This window comes from Somniosus microcephalus, unplaced genomic scaffold (genome assembly GCF_052327205.1).
Source record: "Somniosus microcephalus isolate GS21.2 unplaced genomic scaffold, FLI_Smic_1.0 unresolved_chr3, whole genome shotgun sequence".
In the NCBI taxonomy this organism is placed as follows: Eukaryota; Metazoa; Chordata; class Chondrichthyes; order Squaliformes; family Somniosidae; genus Somniosus; species Somniosus microcephalus.
The window spans coordinates 66,449,004-66,473,941 of record NW_028225181.1 but is presented as its reverse complement, the minus strand read 5'-3'; the positions used below and the strand labels follow the sequence as shown (position 1 = coordinate 66,473,941).

Here is a 24,938-nt window from a genome sequence, read left to right as displayed (position 1 = left end):
GTGTGTGTGTGGAAGTACAGTGGGTTAAATATTGCCCTTTCCCCTCTCTCTGGTGTGTGTGTGGAAGTACAGTGGGTTAAATATTGCCCTTTCCCCTCTCTGGTGTGTGCGTGGAAGTACAGTGGGTTAAATATTGCCCTTTCCCCTCTCTCTGGTGTGTGTGTGGAAGTGCAGTGGGTTAAATATTGCCCTTTCCCCTCTCTCTGGTGTGTGCGTGGAAGTACAGTGGGTTAAATATTGCCCTTTCCCCTCTCTCTGGTGTGTGTGTGGAAGTACAGTGGGTTAAATATTGCCCTTTCCCCTCTCTCTGGTGTGTGCGTGGAAGTACAGTGGGTTAAATATTGCCCTTTCCCCTCTCTCTGGTGTGTGCGTGGAAGTACAGTGGGTTAAATATTGCCCTTTCCCTTCTCTCTGGTGTGTGTGTGGAAGTACAGTGGGTTAAATATTGCCCTTTCCCCTCTCTCTGGTGTGTGCGTGGAAGTACAGTGTGTTAAATATTGCCCTTTACCCTCTCTCTGGTGTGTGCGTGGAAGTACAGTGGGTTAAATATTGCCCTTTCCCCTCTCTCTGGTGTGTGCGTGGAAATACAGTGGGTTAAATATTGCCCTTTCCCCTCTCTCTGGTGTGTGTGTGGAAATACAGTGGGTTAAATATTGCCCTTTCCCCTCTCCCTGGTGTGTGTGTGGAAATACAGTGGGTTAAATATTGCCCTTTCCCCTCTCTCTGGTGTGTGTGTGGAAATACAGTGGGTTAAATATTGCCCTTTCCCCTCTCTCTGGTGTGTGTGTGGAAATACAGTGGGTTAAATATTGCCCTTTCCCCTCTCTCTGGTGTGTGTGTGGAAATACAGTGGGTTAAATATTGCCCTTTCCCCTCTCTCTGGTGTGTGTGTGGAAGTACAGTGGGTTAAATATTGCCCTTTCCCCTCTCTCTGGTGTGTGTGTGGAAATACAGTGGGTTAAATATTGCCCTTTCCCCTCTCTCTGGTGTGTGTGTGGAAGTACAGTGGGTTAAATATTGCCCTTTCCCCTCTCTCTGGTGTGTGTGTGGAAGTACAGTGGGTTAAATATTGCCCTTTCCCCTCTCTCTGGTGTGTGTGTGGAAGTACAGTGGGTTATATATTGCCCTTTCCCCTCTCTCTGGTGTGTGCGTGGAAGTACAGTGGGTTAAATATTGCCCTTTACCCTCTCTCTGGTGTGTGCGTGGAAGTACAGTGGATTACCAAATGCCCTTTCCCCTCTCTCTGGTGTGTGTGTGGAAGTACAGTGGGTTAAATATTGCCCTTTCCCCTCTCTCTGGTGTGTGCGTGGAAGTACAGTGGGTTAAATATTGCCCTTTCCCCTCTCTCTGGTGTGTGTGTGGAAGTACAGTGGGTTATATATTGCCCTTTCCCCTCTCTCTGGTGTGTGTGTGGAAGTACAGTGGGTTAAATATTGCCCTTTCCCCTCTCTCTGGTGTGTGCGTGGAAGTACAGTGGGTTAAATATTGCCCTTTACCCTCTCTCTGGTGTGTGTGTGGAAGTACAGTGGTTTAAATATTGCCCTTTCCCCTCTCTCTGGTGTGTGCGTGGAAGTACAGTGGGTTAAATATTGCCCTTTCCCCTCTCTCTGGTGTGTGTGTGGAAGTACAGTGGGTTATATATTGCCCTTTCCCCTCTCTCTGGTGTGTGTGTGGAAGTACAGTGGGTTACCAAATGTCCTTTCCCCTCTCTCTGGTGTGTGTGTGGAAGTACAGTGGGTTAAATATTGCCCTTTACCCTCTCTCTGGTGTGTGTGTGGAAGTACAGTGGGTTAAATATTGCCCTTTCCCCTCTCTCTGGTGTGTGTGTGGAAATACAGTGGGTTAAATATTGCCCTTTCCCCTCTCTCTGGTGTGTGTGTGGAAGTACAGTGGGTTAAATATTGCCCTTTCCCCTCTCTCTGGTGTGTGTGTGGAAGTACAGTGGGTTAAATATTGCCCTTTACCCTCTCTCCGGTGAGTGAGTGGAGAACAATTAGGTTAACAGTTGTCCTTTCCCATTTCTCTGGTGGGGGAATGAATGTACAGCGGGTTAACAAATGCCATTTCCCCTCTCTCTGGTGGGGGAATGTGTGGTACAGTGAGTTAATATTTGCTCTTTGCCCTCTGTCTGGTGGGGCAGTCAATGGGTTAACAAGAGCTCTTTCCCCTCTCTCAGGTGTGGGAGTTGTGGTACAGTGGGTTAAAAATTGCCCTTTGCTGTATCTTTGGTGGGGGGTGTGGAGATACACTGGGTTAACTATTGACCTTTCCCAACTCTCTGGTGGGGTGTTGTGTTACAGTGGGTTAGCAATTGCCCTTTCCTCTCTCTCTGGTGGGGTGTTTGGTACAGTGGGTTAAAAATTGCCCTTTCCTCTCTCTTTGGTAGGGGAGTGGTGGTAAATTGGGTTAACAATTGCCCTTTCCTCTCTCTCTGGTGTGGTGTTGTGGTACAGAGGGTTAACAATTGCACTTTCCTCTCTCTCTGGTAGGGGAGTGGTGGTAAATTGGGTTAACAATTGCCCTTTCCCATCTCTTTGGTGTGGTGTTGTGGTACAATGGGTTAATAATTGCCTTTACCTCGCTCTCTGATAGGGGAGTAGGGGTACAGTGGGTTAACAATTGTTCTTTCCACTCTCTCTCTGGTGTGGTGTTGTGGTACAATGGGTTAACCATTGTACTTTCCCCTCTCTCTGGTGGGGGAGTTGTGGTACATTGGGTTAACAATTGACCTTTCCACTCTCTCTCTTGTGGTGGGGGAGTGGGTGTACAATGTGTTCACAATTGCACTTTCCTTTCTCTCTGGTGGGGGAGTGGGGGTACAGTGGGTTTACAATTGCACGTTCCTCTCGCTCTTGTAGAGGAGTGGGTGTACTGTGGGTTAACAATTGCACTTTCCTCTCTCTCTTGTAGAGGAGTGGGTGTACAGTGGGTTAACAATTGTACTTTCCTCTCTCTCTGTGGGGGAGTGGGTGTACAGTGGGTTAACAATTGTTCTTTCCCCTCTCTCTGGTGGGGGAGTTGTGGTACATTGGGTTAACAATTGTTCTTTCCCCTCTCTCTGGTGGGGGTGTTGTTGTACATTGGGTTAACAATTGTCCTTTCCCCTCTCTCTGGTGGGGGAGTTGTGGTACATTGGGTTAACAATTGTACTTTCCCCTCTCTCTCTGGTGTGGTGTTGTGGTACATTGGGTTAACAATTGTTCTTTCCCCTCTCTCTGGTGGGGGTGTTGTTGTACATTGGGTTAACAATTGTTCTTTCCCCTCTCTCTCTGGTGTGGTGTTGTGGTACATTGGGTTAACAATTGTTCTTTCCCCTCTCTCTGGTGGGGGTGTTGTTGTACATTGGGTTAACAATTGTCCTTTCCCCTCTCTCTGGTAGGGCAGTTGTGGTACAGCGGGTTAACAATTGCCCTTTCCCCTCTCTCTCTGGCAGGGGTGTTGTTGTACATTGGGTTAACAATTGTCCTTTCCCCTCTCTCTGGTAGGGCAGTTGTTGTACATTGGGTTAACAATTGCCCTTTCCTCTCTCTGTGGTAGGGGAGTTGTGGTACAATGGGTTAACAATTGTCCTTTCCCCTCTCTCTGGTAGGGCAGTTGTGGTACAGCGGGTTAACAATTGCCCTTTCCCCTCTCTCTCTGGCAGGGAGTTGTGGTCCAGTGGGTTAACAATTGCCCTTTCCCCTCTCTCTGGTGGGGGAGTTGTGGTACATTGGGTTAACAATTGTACTTTCCCCTCTCTGTGGTAGGGGAGTTGTGGTACAGTGGGTTAACAATTGCCCTTTCCTCTCTCTCTGGTGGGGAAGTTGTGGTACAGTGGGTTAACAATTGCCCTTTCCCCTCTCTGTGGTAGGGCAGTTGTGGTACAGTGGAATAACACATGCCCTGTCCTGTCTCTCTGTTAGGGAGTTGTGGTACATTGGGTTAACATTTGCCCTTTCCTCTCTCTCTGGCAGGGGTGTTGTTGTACAGTGGTTAACAATTGCCCTTTCCCCTCTCTCTGGAAGGGGAGTTGTGGTACAGTGGGTTAACAATTGCCCTTTCCCCTCTCTCTGGAAGGGGAGTTGTGGTACAGTGGGCTAACAATTGCACTTTCCCCTCTCTCTGGTAGGAGTGTTGTGGTACATTGGGTTAACAATTGCCCTTTCCCCTCTCTCTGGAAGTGGAGTTGTGGTACAGTGGGTTAACAATTGCACTTTCCTGTCTTTCTGGCAGGGTTTTGTGGTACAGTGGGTTAACAATTACCTTTTCCCCTCTCTGTTAGGGGAGTTGTGGTACAGTGGGTTAACAATTGCACTTTCCCCTCTCTCTGGTAAGGGTGTTGTGGTACAGTGGGTTAACAATTGCACTTTCCTCTCTCTCTGTTAGGGGAGTTGTGGTACAGTGGGTTAACAATTACCTTTTCCCCTCTCTGTTAGGGGAGTTGTGGTACAGTGGGTTAACAATTGCACTTTCCCCTCTCTCTGGTAAGGGTGTTGTGGTACAGTGGGTTAACAATTGCACTTTCCTCTCTCTCTGTTAGGGGAGTTGTGGTACAGTGGGTTAACAATTACCTTTTCCCCTCTCTGTTAGGGGAGTTGTGGTACAGTGGGTTAACAATTGCACTTTCCCCTCTCTCTGGTAAGGGTGTTGTGGTACAGTGGGTTAACAAATGCCCTTTCCTCTCTCTCTGGTAAGGGTGTTGTGGTACAGTGGGTTAACAATTACCTTTTCCCCTCTCTGTTAGGGGAGTTGTGGTACAGTGGGCTAACAAATGCCCTTTCCCCTCTCTCTGGTAAGGGTGTTGTGGTACAGTGGGTTAACAATTGCACTTTCCTCTCTCTCTGGTAGAGGTGTTGTGGTACAGTGGGTTAACAATTGCCTTTTCCTCACTCTCGGGTAGGGGAGTGGCTCTACCATGGGTTAACAATTGCCCTTTCCTCTCGCTCTGTTAGGGGAGTTGTGGTACAGTGGGTTAAGAATTGCACTTTCCCCTCTCTCTAGAAGGGGAGTTGTGGTACAGTGGGTTAACAAATGCCCTTTCCTCTCTCTCTGGTAGGGGTGTTGTGGTACAGTGGGTTAAGAATTGCACTTTCCCCTCTCTCTAGAAGGGGAGTTGTGGTACAGTGGGTTAAGAATTGCACTTTCCCCTCTCTCTGGTAGTGGAGTTGTGGCACAGTGGGTTAACAAATGCCCTTTCCTCTCTCTCTGGTAGGGGTGTTGTGGTACATTGGGTTAACAACAGGCAGGCAAATGGTCATCGACCTGAAACGTTAGCTATTTCTCTCTGCACAGATGCCGCCTGAATGCTGAGAATTTCCAGCATTTCCTGTTTTTATCTAAGATTTCCACCATCTGCAGTAATCTGCTATTGAACGAGAAATGCGGAGACCGAGATCTTAATCTGCTGCTTTTGTTTGTCGGAAATGGGAATTTTAAGCTTCCCCCAGCGGGAGGAAAGTTGCTGAAGTTACGTTGAGTAAAGTTTTATGAGAAAGCTTCATTTTATCTCTAACTCACGGTGAATCTGAGCAGGGAGCGCTGACTATACAAGCCATGGACCCAAGACCCAAAAACTCCCAACTTCAGATACAAAGCCCGCCCCTTGACAACAATGGGAAGCACAACTTACTAAGTGGCTGTGTTTTTAACTCACGGTTGGAAGACAACGCATTTATTGATATTTATTTAAGAACGGAAATGCAATCGAGAGTTTCTCATTGACAAGAATTGACGGTGTCCATCAGTATAAGGGAAATGTTCAGAAAACTTGGTTTACCACTGGATTTATTGACCGTTCTGGTGATGATCTTCAAGGGGATCGCTTCATGTCCCACCACACAGGAGTAGGAAGCGCCGTTGGCCCACTCCTCCGCTGCAATGGATAACAGGCTGTAGATGAAGAAGGAACCGCTGCCGTTCTCCGCCAACACCTCGGTGTTCTTGTAGTTGCTGGAATTGAGCGGCTTGTCATTGACGGTCCACTTGATGAAGATCTCTCGGGGGGAGAAACCTCTCGCTAAGCAGGTGAGGGTGACGGACCTCTGTGTGGAGATTTCTTCTGACGAGGGCAGGAGGACAGACACGGATGGTTGACGCAGATCTTGAGCTGCAGGACAATTAGAATAAAGGAGAATAAGCTGGAGAATTCCAGAGACAATGAAAGCGGTGGTTAGATGTGAGGGAAATGTGATTCACGCTGAATTTTAAAGTACATATTTTCCCCTCTGGATCCTGTCCGGTTTTCAACCCGCAGTTGAGGGATATGCAATCCTTCTCTCTGAGAGCTTGAATAGTTGAATTCACAGCACAGAAACTGGCCATTCGGCCCAACAAATCTGGGCAGGTGTTTATGCTCCACAGGAGACACCTCCCACCTTACTTCGTCTAACCACAATAGCATATCGTTCTATTACCTTTTCCCTCATGGGCTTACCTACTTTCCCCTTAGGTGAATTATTTCGGGTCCCAGAATGTTTAGTTAGTGGAATTACCAATCTGAATTATCAGAGTGGTCCATTAAAGCTCTTACTATAATGAATTGGCCCGTATACATACACAGGAAATAGCCACAGTGTCTCACTTATTGCTACACTCTCACTGCTCACCTGTTTCCTTGTGGATGGAATCGCTTATAGCAGTCGGCATATCCTGATGGCTCACCACGCAGGAGAACTCATCCCCACTCAGCCAGGCTTGTGTCGAGATGTTTATGTTGCTGATGACGCTGTTGGGTTCCTCTCCGGGTTGAATGGCAATTTCTGATTTCAAAGTCTCCTTTCCTCGGGTCCAGGACACGGTGAATCCATAAGGAGCATTAGACACGACGCAGGTTAAGATCACCATCGTCTCCAGTAAGACCTGTTCTAGTGATGGCTGTCGAAGCATAATCAGTGGATCGCTGTTTGTGATAGGATCTGTGAAATGGAAATGAAAGTCAAGCAAAGCTTCATCTTCAGAATCTGGACACCAGCATTCAGCCATTACTGGCTCAAGGAGATTCAATCACCATTGTGAATTCACCCTGTCGCTGTTGCTTAAACACCATCGTTATTGGATAGACAAAGAAATGGCACCGAATCCGGCTAACTCTTTAACATTTCCTGAGTATTTGCACCCAGAGCTTCCTGTAATGTGCTGTGAAGCAAATACGTGGCGTAAAAAAAAGAATAAATTCAAGCGCAATTGTGTTACGCACTAACTAGAGCTCTTGCCGAAATCCATTGCTCCTTTATGCCCGTCTATAGATCCTGGTGCCCAAACACATCTCTGATCATTATAATGCATCTGCCCCAAGGTGTCAGGAGCTCGAAAATTACACTGCTTCAAAACGGCTGTCAAATAAAATCCAGGATTTTAGGTGGAACAGGAAAAAAGTGAATTTCCTGTTTTCTTGTTATGATTTTTGGGGCGATGAATATGTGCAGGAACCTGTTGCAGCCCCCATCAGAGGAGAGGTGATACGTCGGGAGAATGGAGCTCCAAGGCCTCTTTTGTGGTGGGGAATGATTTGAAATGCCGTGGTGTGTTAGTTTGCTAATTTGTGTCATTAGTGAGCATTTCTCATGTCTGGTGTGACAGTCAGAATGAAGTATGACCGCAGGGCAGCAATAGGAACACAGGAATAGGAGGTGGACATTCATCCCATCCAGCTTGTTCTGTTATTCAATGAGATCATGGCGGATTTGCACCTGAACACCATCTACCAGCTTTCTTTCTGTAACCCTTGATAACCTTGCCTAACAAAAATCTATCAATCTCTGTTTTGCTATTTTCAGTTGCCGCCCATCCTCAACATCATTTGGGGGAGAGATTGTGAGATACAGTGGTATAACAAATGCCCTTTCCTCTCTCACTGGTGGATGACTGGAGAACCAGTGGCTTCACAATTGCCCTCTCCCCACTCGAAGGTGGGTAGTGGCAGTTACAGTGGTATAACAGTTGCCCTTTCCTCATTCTCTGGTGGGTGAGTGGAGATTCAGTGGGTTAAGAATTGCCCTTCCCCCTCTCTCTGTTGGGGGAGTGGGAGTTACAATGGTATAACAATTGCCCTTTATTCTCTCTCTGGTGGGTGAGTGGAGATACAGTGGGTATAACAATTGCACTTTCCCCTCTCTCTGTTGGGGGAGTGGGAGGTAGAGTGGTAATCCAATTGCCCTTCATTCTCTCGCTGGTGGGTGAGTGGAGAAACAGTGGCTTAAAAATTGACCTTTCCCCTCTTTCTGGTGGGGTAGTGGGTGTACAGTGGGTTAACAATAGCCTGTTCCCCTCTCTCTGGTGGGAGAGTGGGGTTCATGGGTTAACAGTCGCCATTTCCCCTCTTTCTGCTGGGCGATTGAAGATACGGTGGGCTTACAATTGTCCTTTCCCTATCAATGGTGTGGGAGTGGAGTACAGTGAGTTAACAACTGCCCTTGCCCTATCATTGGAGGGTGTGTGGGGCACAGTGGGTTAAACACTGCCCTTTCATTTTCTGTGGTGATGGAGTGGCGGTAGAGTTGGTTAACAACTGCCCCTTCCCTATCTATGGTGGTGGAGTGTGGGTGCATTTGGTTAACAATTGCCCTTACCATCTCTCTCGTGGGTGAGTGGAGATACAGTGAGTGAAGATTTTCACTGTCCCCTCTCTCTGGTGGGGCAGTAGGGGTCCAGTGGGTTATTAATTGCCCTTTCCCTTCTCTCTGGTGGGACAGTGTGACTACTGTGGGTTAACAATTGCCCTTTCCCCTCTATCTTGTGAGACAGTGGGGGTACTGTTGGTTAATAATTGCACTTTCCCCTCTCTCTGCTGGGAGAGTGGGGGTACAGTGGGTTAATAATTGCACTTTACCATCTCTCTAGTGGGACAGTGAGGCTAGTGTGGGTTAACAATTGCCCTTTCCCCTCTCTGTGCTGGGAGAGTGGGGGTACAGTTGGTTAATAATTGCCCTTTACCCTCTCTCTGGTGGGACAGTGAGGCTACTGTGGGTTAACAATTGGCCTTCCCTCTCTCTCTGGTGGGGGTACATTTCGTGCTCGTTTGTGGCCCTCACATCAGTTCGCAGTTGCTGCGATTATTGAAATGTAAATGTCCCCAATTCTGAAGGGATGGACAACAATGGTAACTGGGATAAAAACAGAAATGGCTGCAAAAACTCAGCAAGTCAGGCGGAATCTGTGCAGATAGGAACAGAGTCAAACTTTCAGGTCGACGACCCTTCATCAAAACGGGCTGCCGAAAGGTAATCGACCTGAAACCTTGGCAAAAATGGAAACAAAATTAATTGAAAGGTGTGTTTTTAACTCAGGAATGGAAGAAAAGACCTTTATTGATGTTTATTTAAGAACTTAAATGCAAGCGAGTGTTTCTCATTGACAAGAATTAACGGAGTCCATCAGTATAAGGGAAATGTTCATTAGCATTCTTTACCGCTGGATTTATTGACCGTTCTGGTGATGATCTTCAAGGGGATCGCTTCATGTCCCACCACACAGGAGTAGGAAGCGCCGCTGGCCCACTCCTCCGCTGCAATGGATAACAGGCTGTAGATGAAGAAGGAACTGCTGCCGTTCTCCGCCAACACCTCGGTGTTCTTGTAGTTGCTGGAATTGAGTGGCTTGTCATTAACGGTCCACTTGACGAAGACCTCTCGTGGGGAGAAACCTCTCGCTAAGCAGGTGAGGGTGACGGACCTCTGAGCGGAGACATCTTCTGCCGAGGGCAGGAGGACAGACACGGACGGTTGCCGCGGATCTTGAGCTGCAGGACAATTAGAATAAAGAACAATAAGCTGGAGAATTCCAGAGACAATGGAAGCGGTGGTTAGATGTGAGAGAAATGTGCTTCACGCCGATTTTTAAATGATTTATATTCTCCTCTGGACCCTGTTCGGTTTCCAAGCCTGAGCTGACTGATATGCAATCCTTCTCTATGAGCCTGAAGAGTTGGGTTTACCGCACAGAATCAGGCTCTTCGGCCCAACAGCTCTGAGCCGGTGATTATGCTCCACAAGAGACACCTCCCACCTCATTTATCTAAACCCTAATGGCATATCCTTCGATTCTGTTTTCCCTCATGAACTTATCTATCTTCCCCTTAAGTGCATTACCTCGGTTCCCAGGGTATTTAGTTAGTGGAATGATCAATCTGAATGATCAGAGTAGTCCATTAGAACTCATAATAGAACGAATTGGTCCTTACTCAAACCTAGGAAACAGCCACAGTGTCTCACTTATTGCTACACTCTCACTGCTCACCTGTTTCTTTGTGGATGGAATCTCTGATAGGAGTTGGCATATCCTGATGGCTCACCACGCAGTAGAACTCATCCCCACTCAGCCAGGCTTGTGTCGAGATGTTTATTTTGCTGATCACGCTGTTGGGATCCTCTCCGGGTTGAACGGCAATCTCTGATTTCAAAGATTCCTTTCCTCGGGTCCAGGTCACGGTGACTCCATAAGGACCATTAGACACGACGCAGGTTAAGGTGACCGTCGCCTCCAGTAAGACCTGTTCTAGTGACGGTTGGTGAAGAGTAATCACTAGATCGCTGCATGAGGAACAATCTGTGAAACAGAAATGAAAGTCAAACAATGTTTCATCTTCAGAATCAGGACACCAGTATTCACCCATTTCTGACTCAAGCAGAATAAATCTCCCTGTTGATTAAGCACCAGCGTTATTGGAATGACAATAAATTGTCAACGATTCTGGGGGACTCTTTAATATTTCCTGTGTATTTGCCCCCAGAACTCCTGTAATGGGCTGTGAAGCAATTACCCGGCGTTAAACAATGAATAAATTCGGGTGCAATTTATTTACGCACTGAAAACAGCTCTTCCCATAATCCCTTGCTCCTTTATGCCCGTCCATACATCCTGGTGCCCGAACACATCTCCGCTCATTATAATGTCTCTGTCCGCAGGTTCAAGAGCTCTTCACGAAAATTACACTGTTTCAAAAAGGCTGTCAAATAAAATCCATGATTTTCGGTGCAACAAGAAAAAACTGAATCTTCTGGTTTCTTGTTCCGATATTTGGGGCGATGAAAATGTGTAGGAATACTCAGAGTAGAAGTGAATTGTCGGGAGCTGGAATTCCAAAGGGGTGTTTTTGGTGGGGAATAATTTGTAAAGCCGGTGTGAGGCAGTTTGTTTATTTCTGTCATAGTGAGCTTTTCTCATGCCTGGTGAGAGAGACTCAGAATGAAATATGACCTCATGGCAGCAATAGAAACACAGCAACAGGAGGAGGCCATTCAGCCCATCCAGCCTGTCCCGCCATTCAATGAGATCATGGCTGATCTGCACCTCAACACCATCTACCTGCAATGTTTCTGTAACCCTTGCCCAACATAAATCTATCAATCTCAGTATTGATATTATCAATTGACGCCCACCTTGAACAGCTTTGTGGGAGAGAGTGTTCCGGATTTCCACAGCCCTTTGCACGAAGAAGTGGTTTCTGACCTCACCCCTGAACGGCCTAGCTCAAATTTTAAGATTATCCCCCCTTGTTCTGGACTTCTCCAGCAGAGGAAATACTTTATCTCTATATGGCCACCAATTCCAAAAATTATCTTAATTCGTTCACCCCTTAGTCTTCTATACTCAAAGCAATACACGTCTAGTCAGTGCAATATGTCCTCAAAATGTAATACTTCTTGCCCCGTAACATTCTGGTAAATCTGCAACGCACCCCCTCCAAGGTCAGTGTATCCTGCCTGATGTGTGGAGCCCAGAACTGAACACAGTTCTCTAAATAGGGTAAATGACCTTTCTAGCAGTGGGTTCCTGGAAAATTATCAGTAAAGGCCTCCAGACACCTACTGCCGCTCGGAATATGATCAGCCAGCTCAGGATAAACCGGAGCCCAAGGACACCTCACTCACTGTCTGACATCAGAGTTGAGGGAAACCTATAGCGAGGTTATTAAATCCAGAACTGTGAGGAATCCTAATTGATGAAGATGGTTGGTTCAAGTCCCACTCCAGAGACTTGAACACAGAATGGAAACTGACACTCCCAATGCAGTACTGATTGAGCGCTGCACTGTATTTTGGATGAGGTGTTCAAGCGAGGATCAATCTGCCCTCTCAATTGGACGTAAGACATCCCATGGCACCATTTCAAAGATGAGCAGGGGAGTTGTCCCGGTGCCATGGCAAATAATTACCCCTCAACAAATATCACAAAAAAAAAATCTGGTCTTTATCACATTGCTGTTTGTGGGAGCTTGTTGTGCACAAAATGTCTTCCTCATTTTGTACATTACAACAGTGGCCACATTTCAAGCGTAATTCATTGGTTGTCAATCGATTTGTGGTAGCCTGAGGTCCCGGAAGGCGCTGTATAAAGCCAATTCTTTATTATCTTTTACATCCGAAGGAAACACAAACTGCATGATTGTATATTATAAATAGAGCTAACACAGGGTAAATCTGAAAATAAGGACACCTCACTCACTGTCTGACATTACAGCTGAGGGAATTCTTCTTTGCTGGTGAAGGGATGGAATCCTAAACCTTGAGGAATCCCACTTACATCGGAAGGAAACACCAAAGTGTTTGCTTGTAAATTAGAAACTGTGCTGTGCTATGGACTATTTCCAATAAAATTCTGACTCAGAGCGGCACTGGAAATGGGTTGGAACTCCCCGACTGTGCCTCTTACCCTGAGAGTTGGCAATGTTTCGGCTTTGGGTAACCCCTTCATGAGTGACCTGGCAGGTGTAGACCGAGCCGCTGAACCATTCGCCGGCGGGGACTGTCAGCAGACTGGTGGTCGAGAAGGTCCCGTTCACTTCACAGACGAGAGAGGTGACGAAGCCCGAATGCATGAGTTGTCCATTCTTCAGCCAATTCACGGTCAGTGACTCTGGATGGAAGTCCATGATTGAACACACGACCTTTGCATATCTGCTGCTGGTGATTTGGTCACTGGAACTCGCCGTGAGGATAACAGTTGGATGGACCACTGTACCATCTTCTGGGGAATACATGTTTTGGACATTAATTGCAAAATAAATGATTAAGAAATGCATAGTGTCCTTATCATTAAACAAGTCCTTTACTATCTGGCACACATTAGCAAGGCATTTCCAAGGACCAGAATTCTGCACGATATTCGAAGTGTGATATGGAGACCAGGACTGTGCACAATATTCTAAAAGTGATATGGACACCAGGACTCTGCACAGTATTCTAATTGTGATATGGAGACCAGAACTCTGCACAGTATTCTATGAGTGATATGGAGACCAGGAATGTGCACAGTATTCTAAGTGTGATACGGTGACCAGAAGTCTGCACAGTATTGCAAGTGTGAGAAGGTAACCGGACTGTACACGGTATTCGAAGTGTGATATGGAGTCTAGGATTGTGCTCCGTACTCTAAGTGTGAAGTGGAGACCAGAACTGTTCACAATACGCTAAGTGTGGACTAACCAAGTTTCTATTCAAGTTGAACATAACTTCCCTGCTTTTCACAGTTTGCCCCTGCATCCCACTACACTAACCTGGCATTGGAACGATCCACACGGAATCTCTTCGTCGAACCACGCAGTAGATTGTGCTGCTCCCCATTTCTGACTCGGTGATGGTTAACTGGCTGCTCAGTGTGTAGGTTCCCCTCTTGTTGAGCACTGACGGGTAAGTCATCAATCCAGTGTTGATCGGCTGTGTATCTTTTGTCCAGGAAACGCTGGTGATTTCGGGGTTGTAGTCCATTGCCAAACAGCCGAAAATGATGGAGCCGTCTGTGTTGGGTGGTTCACAGGAGAGTAGAGCGTAGAGGGTGGGAGGAGATGGTGTCGCTGGGAAAGAATGGCCAATTAGGCAAGTTAGAATCTGTAATCCGAGCTCATAAAACAACCAAACAACGCGAAATTTGACTCCAGGATAAACTCTTTCCATCATTTGACGATCAAAAACTACAGCGGCATTTGCGCTTTTGTCAGGTCCATCATACGCGCCTGTCGACCCCCTGGTCGGGAACACACCTCTCTGTCCGAGTTCTATCATATTGCAAATATAAGAACATTTTCACCTCACCTCAATAAGGCATCTTTCATTCGATCTTACAATAGAAGGGCAGAGAGTTTTTCCTGCAATTTCGGCCAGCATTTATTTATCAATCAACACCACTTCTGGTCATTTACTTCATTGCAGTTTTTGGAAATTTGCTCTGTGTCAATTGACTAATGCTTTTCCCTACAAAACAGCAGTGACTCTACTTCAAAGGTAACAGCGTAATCCGCGCTTATAAAACTAGCAAAACATCAGCTCAAATCCGACACACACAGAATTGAACAGGAAACTTTTTCACGGCTAGTTTCTAAGATAAAAGCTGCAGATGAATCGGGATTGGGTCGAATCTATCTCTTTCCTGCTCAGTATTTGAGCGATGTACTTCAACGCCCTGTCATTTGTGCTCTGTCCCATTCTATTGAATGGATGCTTCATGAAGTTCCTCCTCGCTCCCACTCAATTAATTATCCGACTATAATATATGATTCCGAAATCCGGTTAATGGTAGTGTCTCTTTAAATGGCCCATTTCAGTTACAAAAGTACCTGATGACCTCCCACCAGTGAGAACAGGCACTGCTTTCTGGGTCGTAACAGGCACCTCTTGTTGCTGATTGTATCGAGCATAATCTAATCATGGGGAGAGGTTTCTTCTATAAAAATCTAATATTGGTAACACTTAAATATTATACATTTATATGAGGCAGGGAGTAGTGGTGAGCGGATGTTGTACAAACTGTAGAAAATAATGCAGTGGGGTCTCCCATGGATCGGTATGAGGACCATTGTTGTTCTTGTTATATAAAAATGACCTGGACTTGGGTATAGGGAGTACAATTTTGAAGTTCCCAGATGATTCAAATCTTGGCAAAGTAGCAAATAGTGAGCAGGATAGTAGCAGACTTCAGGAGGACTTAAACAGACTAGTGAAAAGAACAGGCACATGGTAGGTGCAATTTAGTGTGGATAAGTGTGAAGCGACGCACCTTGGGAGGAACAACATGGAGAAGCAGTATAATCTATATGGTACTATTTTGAGAGGATGCAAGAACAGAGAGATATGGATGTGCATATACACAAATCATTGAAGTTGGCGGGGAAAGTTGATAAAGCTGTTATGAAGGCGTATAGGACACTGGGCTTTGTAAAAAGATACACGGATTATTTAAAAAAGGAAGCTATGCAAAACCTTTACAAATCAGGGGTCAGGCCTCAGCTGGAGTATTGAGCACAATGCTGTCAGCACAATTCAGGAAGGATGAAAGGCCTTTGAGAGGGTAGAGAAGAGGTTTACCAGGAAGTTACCAGGGATGAGGAATTTCAGTTGTGGAGAGATTGGAGAAGCTGGGATATTCTAGTTAGAGCAGAGGTTAAGTGGAGACTTAACAGAGCTGTTCAAAGTTATGGGAGGTTTGCTAGAGCAAATAGGCAGAAACTGATTCCTTTGGCAAGTAGGTTGTTAACCGAAGGTGACAGATTTAAAATAATTTCCCGAAGATCTAGCGGGACAATTGGGGTATTTCCCACAAGAGGGTTGCTAATTACTGGAAAGCACCAGCTGGCTGGACATGTACTTGAAGAGGACCCATTTGCAGGGTTAGGAGGAAAAGGCTGGGGTTTTTGAGGAAATTGGACAGTTTTCAGAGCCGGCACAGGCAGGACGGGCCGAATGGCCTCTTCCTGTGATGTACGTTGCTCTGATTCTAGAGGAGTCAGCGGAAATTGTTCTTCCCGATTTAATGGAAGGAAACACTTCATATTCTGAAACATAGAAACATAGAATATAGGAGCAGGAGTAGACCATTCGGCCCCTCGAACCTGTTCCACCATTTAATGAGATCATGGCTGATCATCCAAACTCATTACCCTGTCCCTGCTTTCTCCCAATATCCCATGATCACTTTAGCATTAAGAAATATATCTAACTCCTTCTTGAAAATATGTAATGAATTGGCCTCAACTGCCCTGTGTGGCAGAGAATTCCTCAAGTTCACCACTTTCTGGGTGAAGAAATTCCTCCTCCTCTTAGTCCTAAATGGCTTACCACTTATCCGTAGACTGTGACCTCTGGGCCTGGACTCCCCACCATGGGGAACATCCTTCCTGCATCTAGTCTGTCTAGTCCTGTCAGAATTTTATAAGTTTCAATGAGATCAACTCTCATTCTTCTAAATGCTAGCGAATATAAGCCTAATCGATCCAATCTCTCTTCATACGACATCCCAGGTATCAGCCTGGTGAATCTTCGCTGCACTCCCTCCATGGCAAGAAAATCCTTCCTCCGATAAGCCGACCAAACCTGCACACAATACTCAAGGTGTGGTCTCACCAAGGCCCTGTACAACTGCAGCAAGACATCCTTGCTCCTCTACTCTAATCCTCTTGCTATGAAGGCCAACATACCATTTGCCTTCTTAACCACCTGCTGCACCTGCATGATTAGCTTCAGCGACTGGTGACCAAGGTAACCCAGGTCTCGTTACACTTCCTCTTTTCCCAATCTATTGCCATTAAGATAATAATCTTTCTTCCTGTTTTTGCCACCAAAGTGGATAACCTCGCATATTTCCACATTATACTGCATTTGCCATGCATCTGCCCAATCACCCAACCTGTCCAGATCATACTGGAGTTTCTCTGCATCCTCCTCACAGCACACACGCCCACCCAGCTTTGTGCCATCTGCAAACTTGGAGATATTACATCTAGTTCCCTCGTCTAGTTCATTAATATATATTGTGAATAGTTGGGGTCCTAGCACTGAACCCTGCAGTACCCACTAGTCACTGCCTGCCACTCAGAAAAAGACCCGTTTATTCCAACACTTTGCTTCCTTTCTGCCAACCAGTTTTCTATCCAAGTTATTACCTTACCCCCAATCCCATGTGCTTTAACATTGCACGCTAATCCCTTATGCGGGATTTTTCGAAAGCCTTCTCAAATTCCAAATACACCACATCGACTGGTTCTCCCTTATCTATTCTATCCGTTACATCCTCAAAAACTTCCAGTGGAACAGTCAAGCATGAATTACCTTTTCTAAATCCATGTTGACTTTGTCCGATCCTGTCACTGTTTTCCAAGTGCTCTGCAATTGCGTCTTTTATAATGTACTCTAGCATTTTCCCCACATCCGATGTCAGGCTTATCAGTATATAAATCCCCGTTTTCTCTCTATCACCCTTTATAAATAGTGGAGGCACAATAGCTACCCTCCAATCCATTGGAACTGCTCCAGAGTCTATAGAATTTTGGAAGATGACCAGCAATGCATCCAGTATTTCCAGTGCCACTTCCTTAAGTACCCTAGGATGTAGATTATCAGGACTTGGGGATTTCTCAGCATTCAATCCCATCAATTTCCCTAACACCATTTCCCTACAAATACTGATGTCATGCAATCCCTCCCACTCATTCGACCCTATGTACCCTAACATATCTGGGAGGTTCTTTGTATCCTCCTTTGTGAAGGCAGAATCAAAGTATGTATTTTATTGGTCTGCCATTTCTTTGTTCCCCATTATAAATTCCCCTGATTCTGCCTGCAAGGGACCTATGCTTGACTTCAACAATCTTTTTCTCTTCTCATATCTATAGAAGCTTTTACAGTCAGTTTTTATGTTCCTGCAAGCTTACTCTAGAATATATCTTCCCCCTCTTAATTAATCCTTTTGTCCTCCTTTGCTCAATCGTAAACTGCTCCCAGTCCTCAGGTTTACTGCTTTTTCTGGCTAATTTATATGTCCTCTCCTCGGATCTTATGCTGTCCCTAATTTCCCTTGTTAGCCGCGATTGAGTCACCTTTTTTGTTTTATTTTTATGCCACTTCTATCAGATCTATTTTATTGTTTGTTACAATGAAAGAGGATATTTAAAACAAAGGGATCTGAGCAATCTGACGCAAATGTGTGACTTGGTTATATTATAAAGGCTTAAAGCTCATTGTGAATGATGACTCATTGCAGGCTGAATGTAAATCTTTAATTGTTTCACAGAAGTGCAGCTCAGTGATTGTCTGCCTTGTGTTGTGACCCAGTCCAACAACTGCAACTCGGTCGAATTTGTCCCTTTTCAAAAGAAAAATGAACGAAGTTATGATGTCAAACTTAAAGTTCCCAAGATGGTTACACCGAGCGGGACTATCAACTTTCTGCATTTAAATTTTTAAAATAACTTCCAGCCTCCCATCAGATTAGAACAGGTGCTGCCTTCTGGCGCTACAGCCACTTCCTCAAACTGTTTGTTCTGAAAGTGAGCTCAGGATCAGGTCAATCTCATTCAATAATTAGCTGATATCCAAAATGATTAAACATTAACACTTTATTCAAATTTGGGCATGTTTTCCAAAAAATGATGCCATCAATAAATGTGCCTTGTTCAACCTGGGCAATGGAACAATTTATTGTTATATATCTGACTCGAGCACTCTCAAGTTATTGGTTAGCTGCAGTTTAAGGGTCTGACCAAGCACTCTCAGGTCCGATATAGCACGGATAAGATAGAATGACGATCGCTCTGAATTAACCTGCTGGTCAGATCGGGAATAGCAAGGTTTGGATGCTGAGAAATGCTCCCTCTCCACTGTCCTGTCAGGCTCTCTGGGTCAAATATAGTAAGAGATAGATATATTTTTAAATTGCCAGGTCAGATTCAAGACGAGTTAGATAGAGAAAACAGCTCCATAAGCACTGCCCAGGCAAATATTCACGGCTCACATACAACAGAAACTACATACAGTGTAAACCTCCTTCTACACGGTCCGACCAAAGACTGTGCGGCAAGTTGATACTCGGTTCAGAAACAGAGTAAAACTTTTTACCATTTTGTCCCATCAACGATTCCCAGCTCTACAAAAGCACAGTTTGGATACAAAATAACTTCTCCATAAAATGCTTTTACAATTTGCTCAGTTAGGTAAAGCACAATTATATACAACATAAAGCTTCAAATACACTATTTCATTAAAGCGTTCCAGCTCACATATAGCAATGATTGGATAGAAGGTGAATCTGTATTGAACGTGCCCATCACCTCCACGTCATTGTAAGTAGGAGGCTAGATCTCCTTCTGCACTGCCCTTCAAACGCACTCAGGGCAGGTACAGCGCAGGTTAGATACAGTCTAAAATCTCCACTACACTGTCCCATCAAACACAGTCAGGGCAGGTACAGCACGGCTTAGATACAGACTAAAGCTCACTCTACACTGTCCCATCAAACATTCCCAGGACAGGTGCAGCACGGGTTAGATACAGAGTAAAGCGCGCTCTGCACTGTCCCATCAAACACACTTAGGGCAGGTACAGCGCAGGTTACATACAGAATAAAACCTCCTCTACACTGCCCCGTCAAACAGTCCCAGGGCAGGTACAACACGGGTTAGGTACAGAGTAACACTCCCTCTTCACTGTTCCACCAAACGCTCCCAGTGCAGTTAAAGCACGGGTTAGATACAGAGCAAATCTCCCTCTACACTGTCCCATCAAACACTCACAGGGCAGGTTCAACACGGGTCAGATACTGAGTAAAGCATTACACTATCTGTTTAAATTGTCAAAATAACTTCCAGCTTCCCGGAAGATCAGAATCGGCGCTGCTTTCTGGAGCGTTACCGTCACTTCCTGAAAATGTTTATTCAGAAAGTGAGCTCAGGATCACGCCAATCTCATTCAATAATTAGCTGATACTCAAAATGTTTAAAGATTATCAATTCATTGGGCCAGAAATTCGGGTCCCCACGGGTGATTCCGTGTTAATGTTCTGTGAGCCTTTCTGGACCTTCCTCCTCAGAACCACCCGCTCCTGGAACTTGTGTAATGAAATGAATCTGCTTGAAATTCATTGTGTTGCCTGTCATCTCCAGCCTTATTAATAAAATTAATTAATAGTAATTTTAAACCTAATTCTGACTATTTACTTTTGATATAATAGGGTTTTACTTCAATTGGAAGGATAATTCGACATAATTAAAATATTAAATAGTATAATACATCAATACAATCAGATAAATGTATTATTTTTACTTAAATCCAATCACATTTGAATAATTAAAAATGATCAGGAAAATGTAATACTCTCCAGCTCTCTGCCTACACGTGTTCAATCTCATCATTTTTCTGAACTCTCTGATATAACCTGAAGTCTGTCTACTCTGAGTGTATTTCACATTATGGATTTCGGAGTGGACTGTTTTAAATAGTACAATTTCCGGCCGGGGTCACATCTCACTAACTACCGACGGGCTGTAACACCACCTGTTACCTAAAGCTGGACTCTCGAGTTGAAATATTCTCCTCAATCTTAAAAATAACAAATATTTGTGTTAATTAAAAACCACCGGTGCAGTTTGCAGTCAGTAACATAGCCTCTGCTATTTAATAACAGACAATCCTTTATATTTTACTCCTGTAACTCACAGAATGCCCGTAAATTCATTATTATATATAGTCTGCTATTTACATTATGATCAAATAAAACTGGAGGAGAACAATTCATTCAGACCATCTGCGGCACTGAAACTTATTGAGCAATTGGAGGAGAAATATTGTTAATCAATTTAATATTAATAAGAATGAAACATAACTCTCAGAAATAATCTGTCCTTTGCCTTTCGTTCTATCCCATATAGAGCAGAGCTATGGGAGACAGGATGTTGTTTTAAATTTAAGATAATATGAACCTCTTGTGCTTAATTTAAAATGTTTGACTTTCAATAGATTATTTTTCTGTCTCCAGCCTTACGCAGTGTGAACCTTCCTTGAATTAAAATAGAATCACATGAACAATTATTTGACTGCCAGCGACCTTTTTTCTCTTAGACTTTGGACTTGCTGAGTAGTTTAGTGATAATTGTCTCACTGTCAAACAATCAATATTATTGAAGGAATAATATGGTTTCGGCAGCACAGTATGAATTTCATAACTCGCCGCGTATATTAAATTGACAAACTGCAATTTACAACACGGATTTAAGTAGTATTTGAATACAACCCGTCATTCATCTGTGTAAAACATCCCTAATCCATCTGAACACAGCGGTGAAATCAGGATGTTATGAGAATCATTGCAGGCATAATTAACAACTCTCTCCAGCCTCTAAACTTCTCCGCTCATGTTAATTTTCCCCAGTGTACTGCAGAACTGTGGAAGGTGAATAAACCTTTCCGCTCATGTTAATTTTCCCCAGTGTACTGCAGAACTGTGGAAGGCGAATAAACTTTTCCGCTCATGTTAATTTTCCCCAGTGTACTGCAGAACTGTGGAAGGTGAATAAACTTTAGTAATTCATATTTTTACTGTAGCATATTTTAGTAATATTGGGAGACATTATCGCGTTATTATCGCTGATTAATATTAATTAAAATTAACTACAACCTGAACACTTGTTAATGATGTAGATAGTAATTACAGTAACATTTCACGTATTAAATATGAGCATAATAGTCTATAGATTAATAGTTAAATGCATAATTATCACTTCAATATAAAGATACTTTAAATACCCTTCAATTACTTTTTATTTCTAAAACATTCCTGTTTTGTGATAGTTTGAAACACATATAATGTTTGCTTTAGATCAGAAACCTGCTGCCGCTCGATGTCACCCAGATTAAACATTGTAGAAACGGCAAATAGTTTCACAAATTCTGGGTATTCAGAGTAACCAGACACACACTCTCCTCAGCAGATCAACACTGAATCACATCACTGAGGGGCTGAATCCACACTCTCCTCAGCAGATCAACACTAAATCACATCACTGAGGGGCTGAATCCACACTCTCCTCAGCAGATCAACACTAAATCACATCACTGAGGGGCTGAATCCACACTCTCCTCAGCAGATCAACACTGAATCACATCACTGAGGGGCTGAATCCACACTCTCCTCAGCAGATCAACACTGAATCACATCACTGAGGGGCTGAATCCACACTCTCCTCAGCAGATCAACACTGAATCACATCACTGAGGGGCTGAATCCACACTCCCCTCAGCAGATCAACACTAAATCACATCACTGAGGGGCTGAATCCACACTCTCCTCAGCAGATCAACACTGAATCACATCACTGAGGGGCTGAATCCACACTCTCCTCAGCAGATCAACACTAAATCACATCACTGAGGGGCTGAATCCACACTCTCCTCAGCAGATCAACACTAAATCACATCACTGAGGGGCTGAATCCACACTCCCCTCAGCAGATCAACACTAAATCACATCACTGAGGGGCTGAATCCACACTCTCCTCAGCAGATCAACAATAAATCACATCACTGAGGGGCTGAATCCACACTCTCCTCAGCAGATCAACACTGAATCACATCACTGAGGGGCTGAATCCACACTCTCCTCAGCAGATCAACACTGAACCACATCACTGAGGGGCTGAATCCACACTCTCCTCAGCAGATCAACACTAAATCACATCACTGAGGGGCTGAATCCACACTCCCCTCAGCAGATCAACAATAAATCACATCACTGAGGGGCTGAATCCACACTCTCCTCAGCAGATCAGCACTAAATCACATCACTGAGGGGCTGAATCCACACTCTCCTCAGCAGATCAACACTAAATCACATCACTGAGGGGCTGAATCCACACTCTCCTCAGCAGATCAACACTAAATCACATCACTGAGGGGCTGAATCCACACTCTCCTCAGCAGATCAACACTAAATCACATCACTGAGGGGCTGAATCCACACTCCCCTCAGCAGATCAACACTAAATCACATCACTGAGGGGCTGAATCCACACTCTCCTCAGCAGATCAACAATAAATCACATCACTGAGGGGCTGAATCCAGACTCCCCTCAGCAGATCAACACTGAACCACATCACTGAGGGGCTGAATCCACACTCTCCTCAGCAGATCAACAATAAATCACATCACTGAGGGGCTGAATCCACACTCTCCTCAGCAGATCAACACTAAATCACATCACTGAGGGGCTGAATCCACACTCTCCTCAGCAGATCAACACTAAATCACATCACTGAGGGGCTGAATCCACACTCTCCTCAGCAGATCAACACTAAATCACATCACTGAGGGGCTGAATCCACACTCCCCTCAGCAGATCAACACTAAATCACATCACTGAGGGGCTGAATCCACACTCTCCTCAGCAGATCAACACTAAATCACATCACTGAGGGGCTGAATCCACACTCTCCTCAGCAGATCAACACTAAATCACATCACTGAGGGGCTGAATCCACACTCTCCTCAGCAGATCAACACTAAATCACATCACTGAGGGGCTGAATCCACACTCTCCTCAGCAGATCAACACTAAATCACATCACTGAGGGGCTGAATCCATACTCTCCTCAGCAGATCAACACTGAATCACATCACTGAGGGGCTGAATCCACACTCCCCTCAGCAGATCAACACTGAATCACATCACTGAGGGGCTGAATCCACACTCTCCTCAGCAGATCAACACTAAATCACATCAGAGGGGCTGAATCCACACTCTCCTCAGCAGATCAACACTGAACCACATCACTGAGGGGCTGAATCCACACTCCCCTCAGCAGATCAACACTAAATCACATCACTGAGGGGCTGAATCCACACTCTCCTCAGCAGATCAACACTAAATCACATCACTGAGGGGCTGAATCCACACTCTCCTCAGCAGATCAACACTGAATCACATCACTGAGGGGCTGAATCCACACTCCCCTCAGCAGATCAACACTGAATCATGTCACCGAGGGGCTGAATCCACACTCCCCTCAGCAGATTAGCACTGAAGCACATCACCGAGGGGCTGAATCCCGCGACAGAACCTTTCATGGAGCAGCTGCTTAATTCTATAAACTCTTTCAGCAGAATCAAATGTATCATTGCATAAAACCTCAATACACAATCCAACGAATCCGCTTGTCACTGACCTAATTCATTATTGAAATAAGCAGGAATATAAAATAATGATGGCAGAGTTGTGATTAGGCAGATTATGTTCAATACATTAATATTGATTTTATAGCATATTTTAATAATATTGGGTGATATTACTAATTTTGTAAGTAATATTAATTTAATTCTGTTCCGGTTGCTAATTTGTTAATTTTGAATTTCTTAATTACAGTAACATATCACGTACTAAATATAAACGTTCATGAACATTAGACTAATAGATGTCTTGTAAGTATCACAAATAAAAAATCGTTAAAATATCTTAAGGTTATTTCTGAGCACTAACGCTTTCTGTTTTGTGCCTACAATCTCCTTTCAGACACATTTAAACACAATGTTTGGTTTTGATCAGAAAACCTGTAGAAAAATCGATGTCACCGAGATTAAACATTGCAAAAACTCCTATCAGTTTAAAAACCATTAGGTTTTTAAAGTAACCCAGGCCCACAATCTCATCAGCCGATAAACAACAAATCACATCAATCAGAGACTCAAGCCCTCAACAGCAGTTTCAGTGAAGAAACAGTTTAAATCGATGATCCCATTGCAGCAGAATCAAATAACACATTGCAAAAAATCTCAATACAGGATCGACCGAACCCAAGTTTCAGTGAACGAATTCATTGTTAAAATTAACAGAAATATAAAATCAAAATACGAAGACAACAGTTACTGAATGAGTGCATGTTTCTTACCTGCAGTCACCGTCACCATGGTCCCTTGTCCCCAGTAGTCGAGATAGTCACAGTGTTACATTCCCCGGGCTGGTCACACAATAACCGGCACTGCAGGGAAGAGACAGAAACACAACATAAGTTTAAATATCCATATCCCAGGGCAAAGAAAATCACGCTGGATCTTCATAAAATGCTAAATGCGTTAATGGAAACCTTTCACTCTTCAAAAAATAACGTGATGGTTTATGTTTCACAGAGTAGCCCAAGAACATTTATCGAAATCACCAACTGTTGAATGAATAAATATCACAGTGTATTCATATTGAAACGTGCTAGTAG

The 24,938-nt window shown here is 44.4% G+C and overlaps 1 gene segment (V, D, J or C); it reads right to left on the bottom strand.

The window, feature by feature from the left end:
* The window catches only part of LOC147091818 (Ig heavy chain C region, secreted form-like), a 31,390-nt gene extending 6,683 nt beyond the window's left edge, over positions 1-24,707 (bottom strand). The window contains 7 exon segments of the C gene segment in view: positions 5,756-6,085; positions 6,585-6,893; positions 9,386-9,715; positions 10,213-10,521; positions 12,628-12,942; positions 13,472-13,768; positions 24,618-24,707. Coding sequence covers positions 5,756-6,085; positions 6,585-6,893; positions 9,386-9,715; positions 10,213-10,521; positions 12,628-12,942; positions 13,472-13,768; positions 24,618-24,636 — 1,909 coding nt within the window.
* Positions 24,708-24,938: the final 231 nt, after the last annotated feature.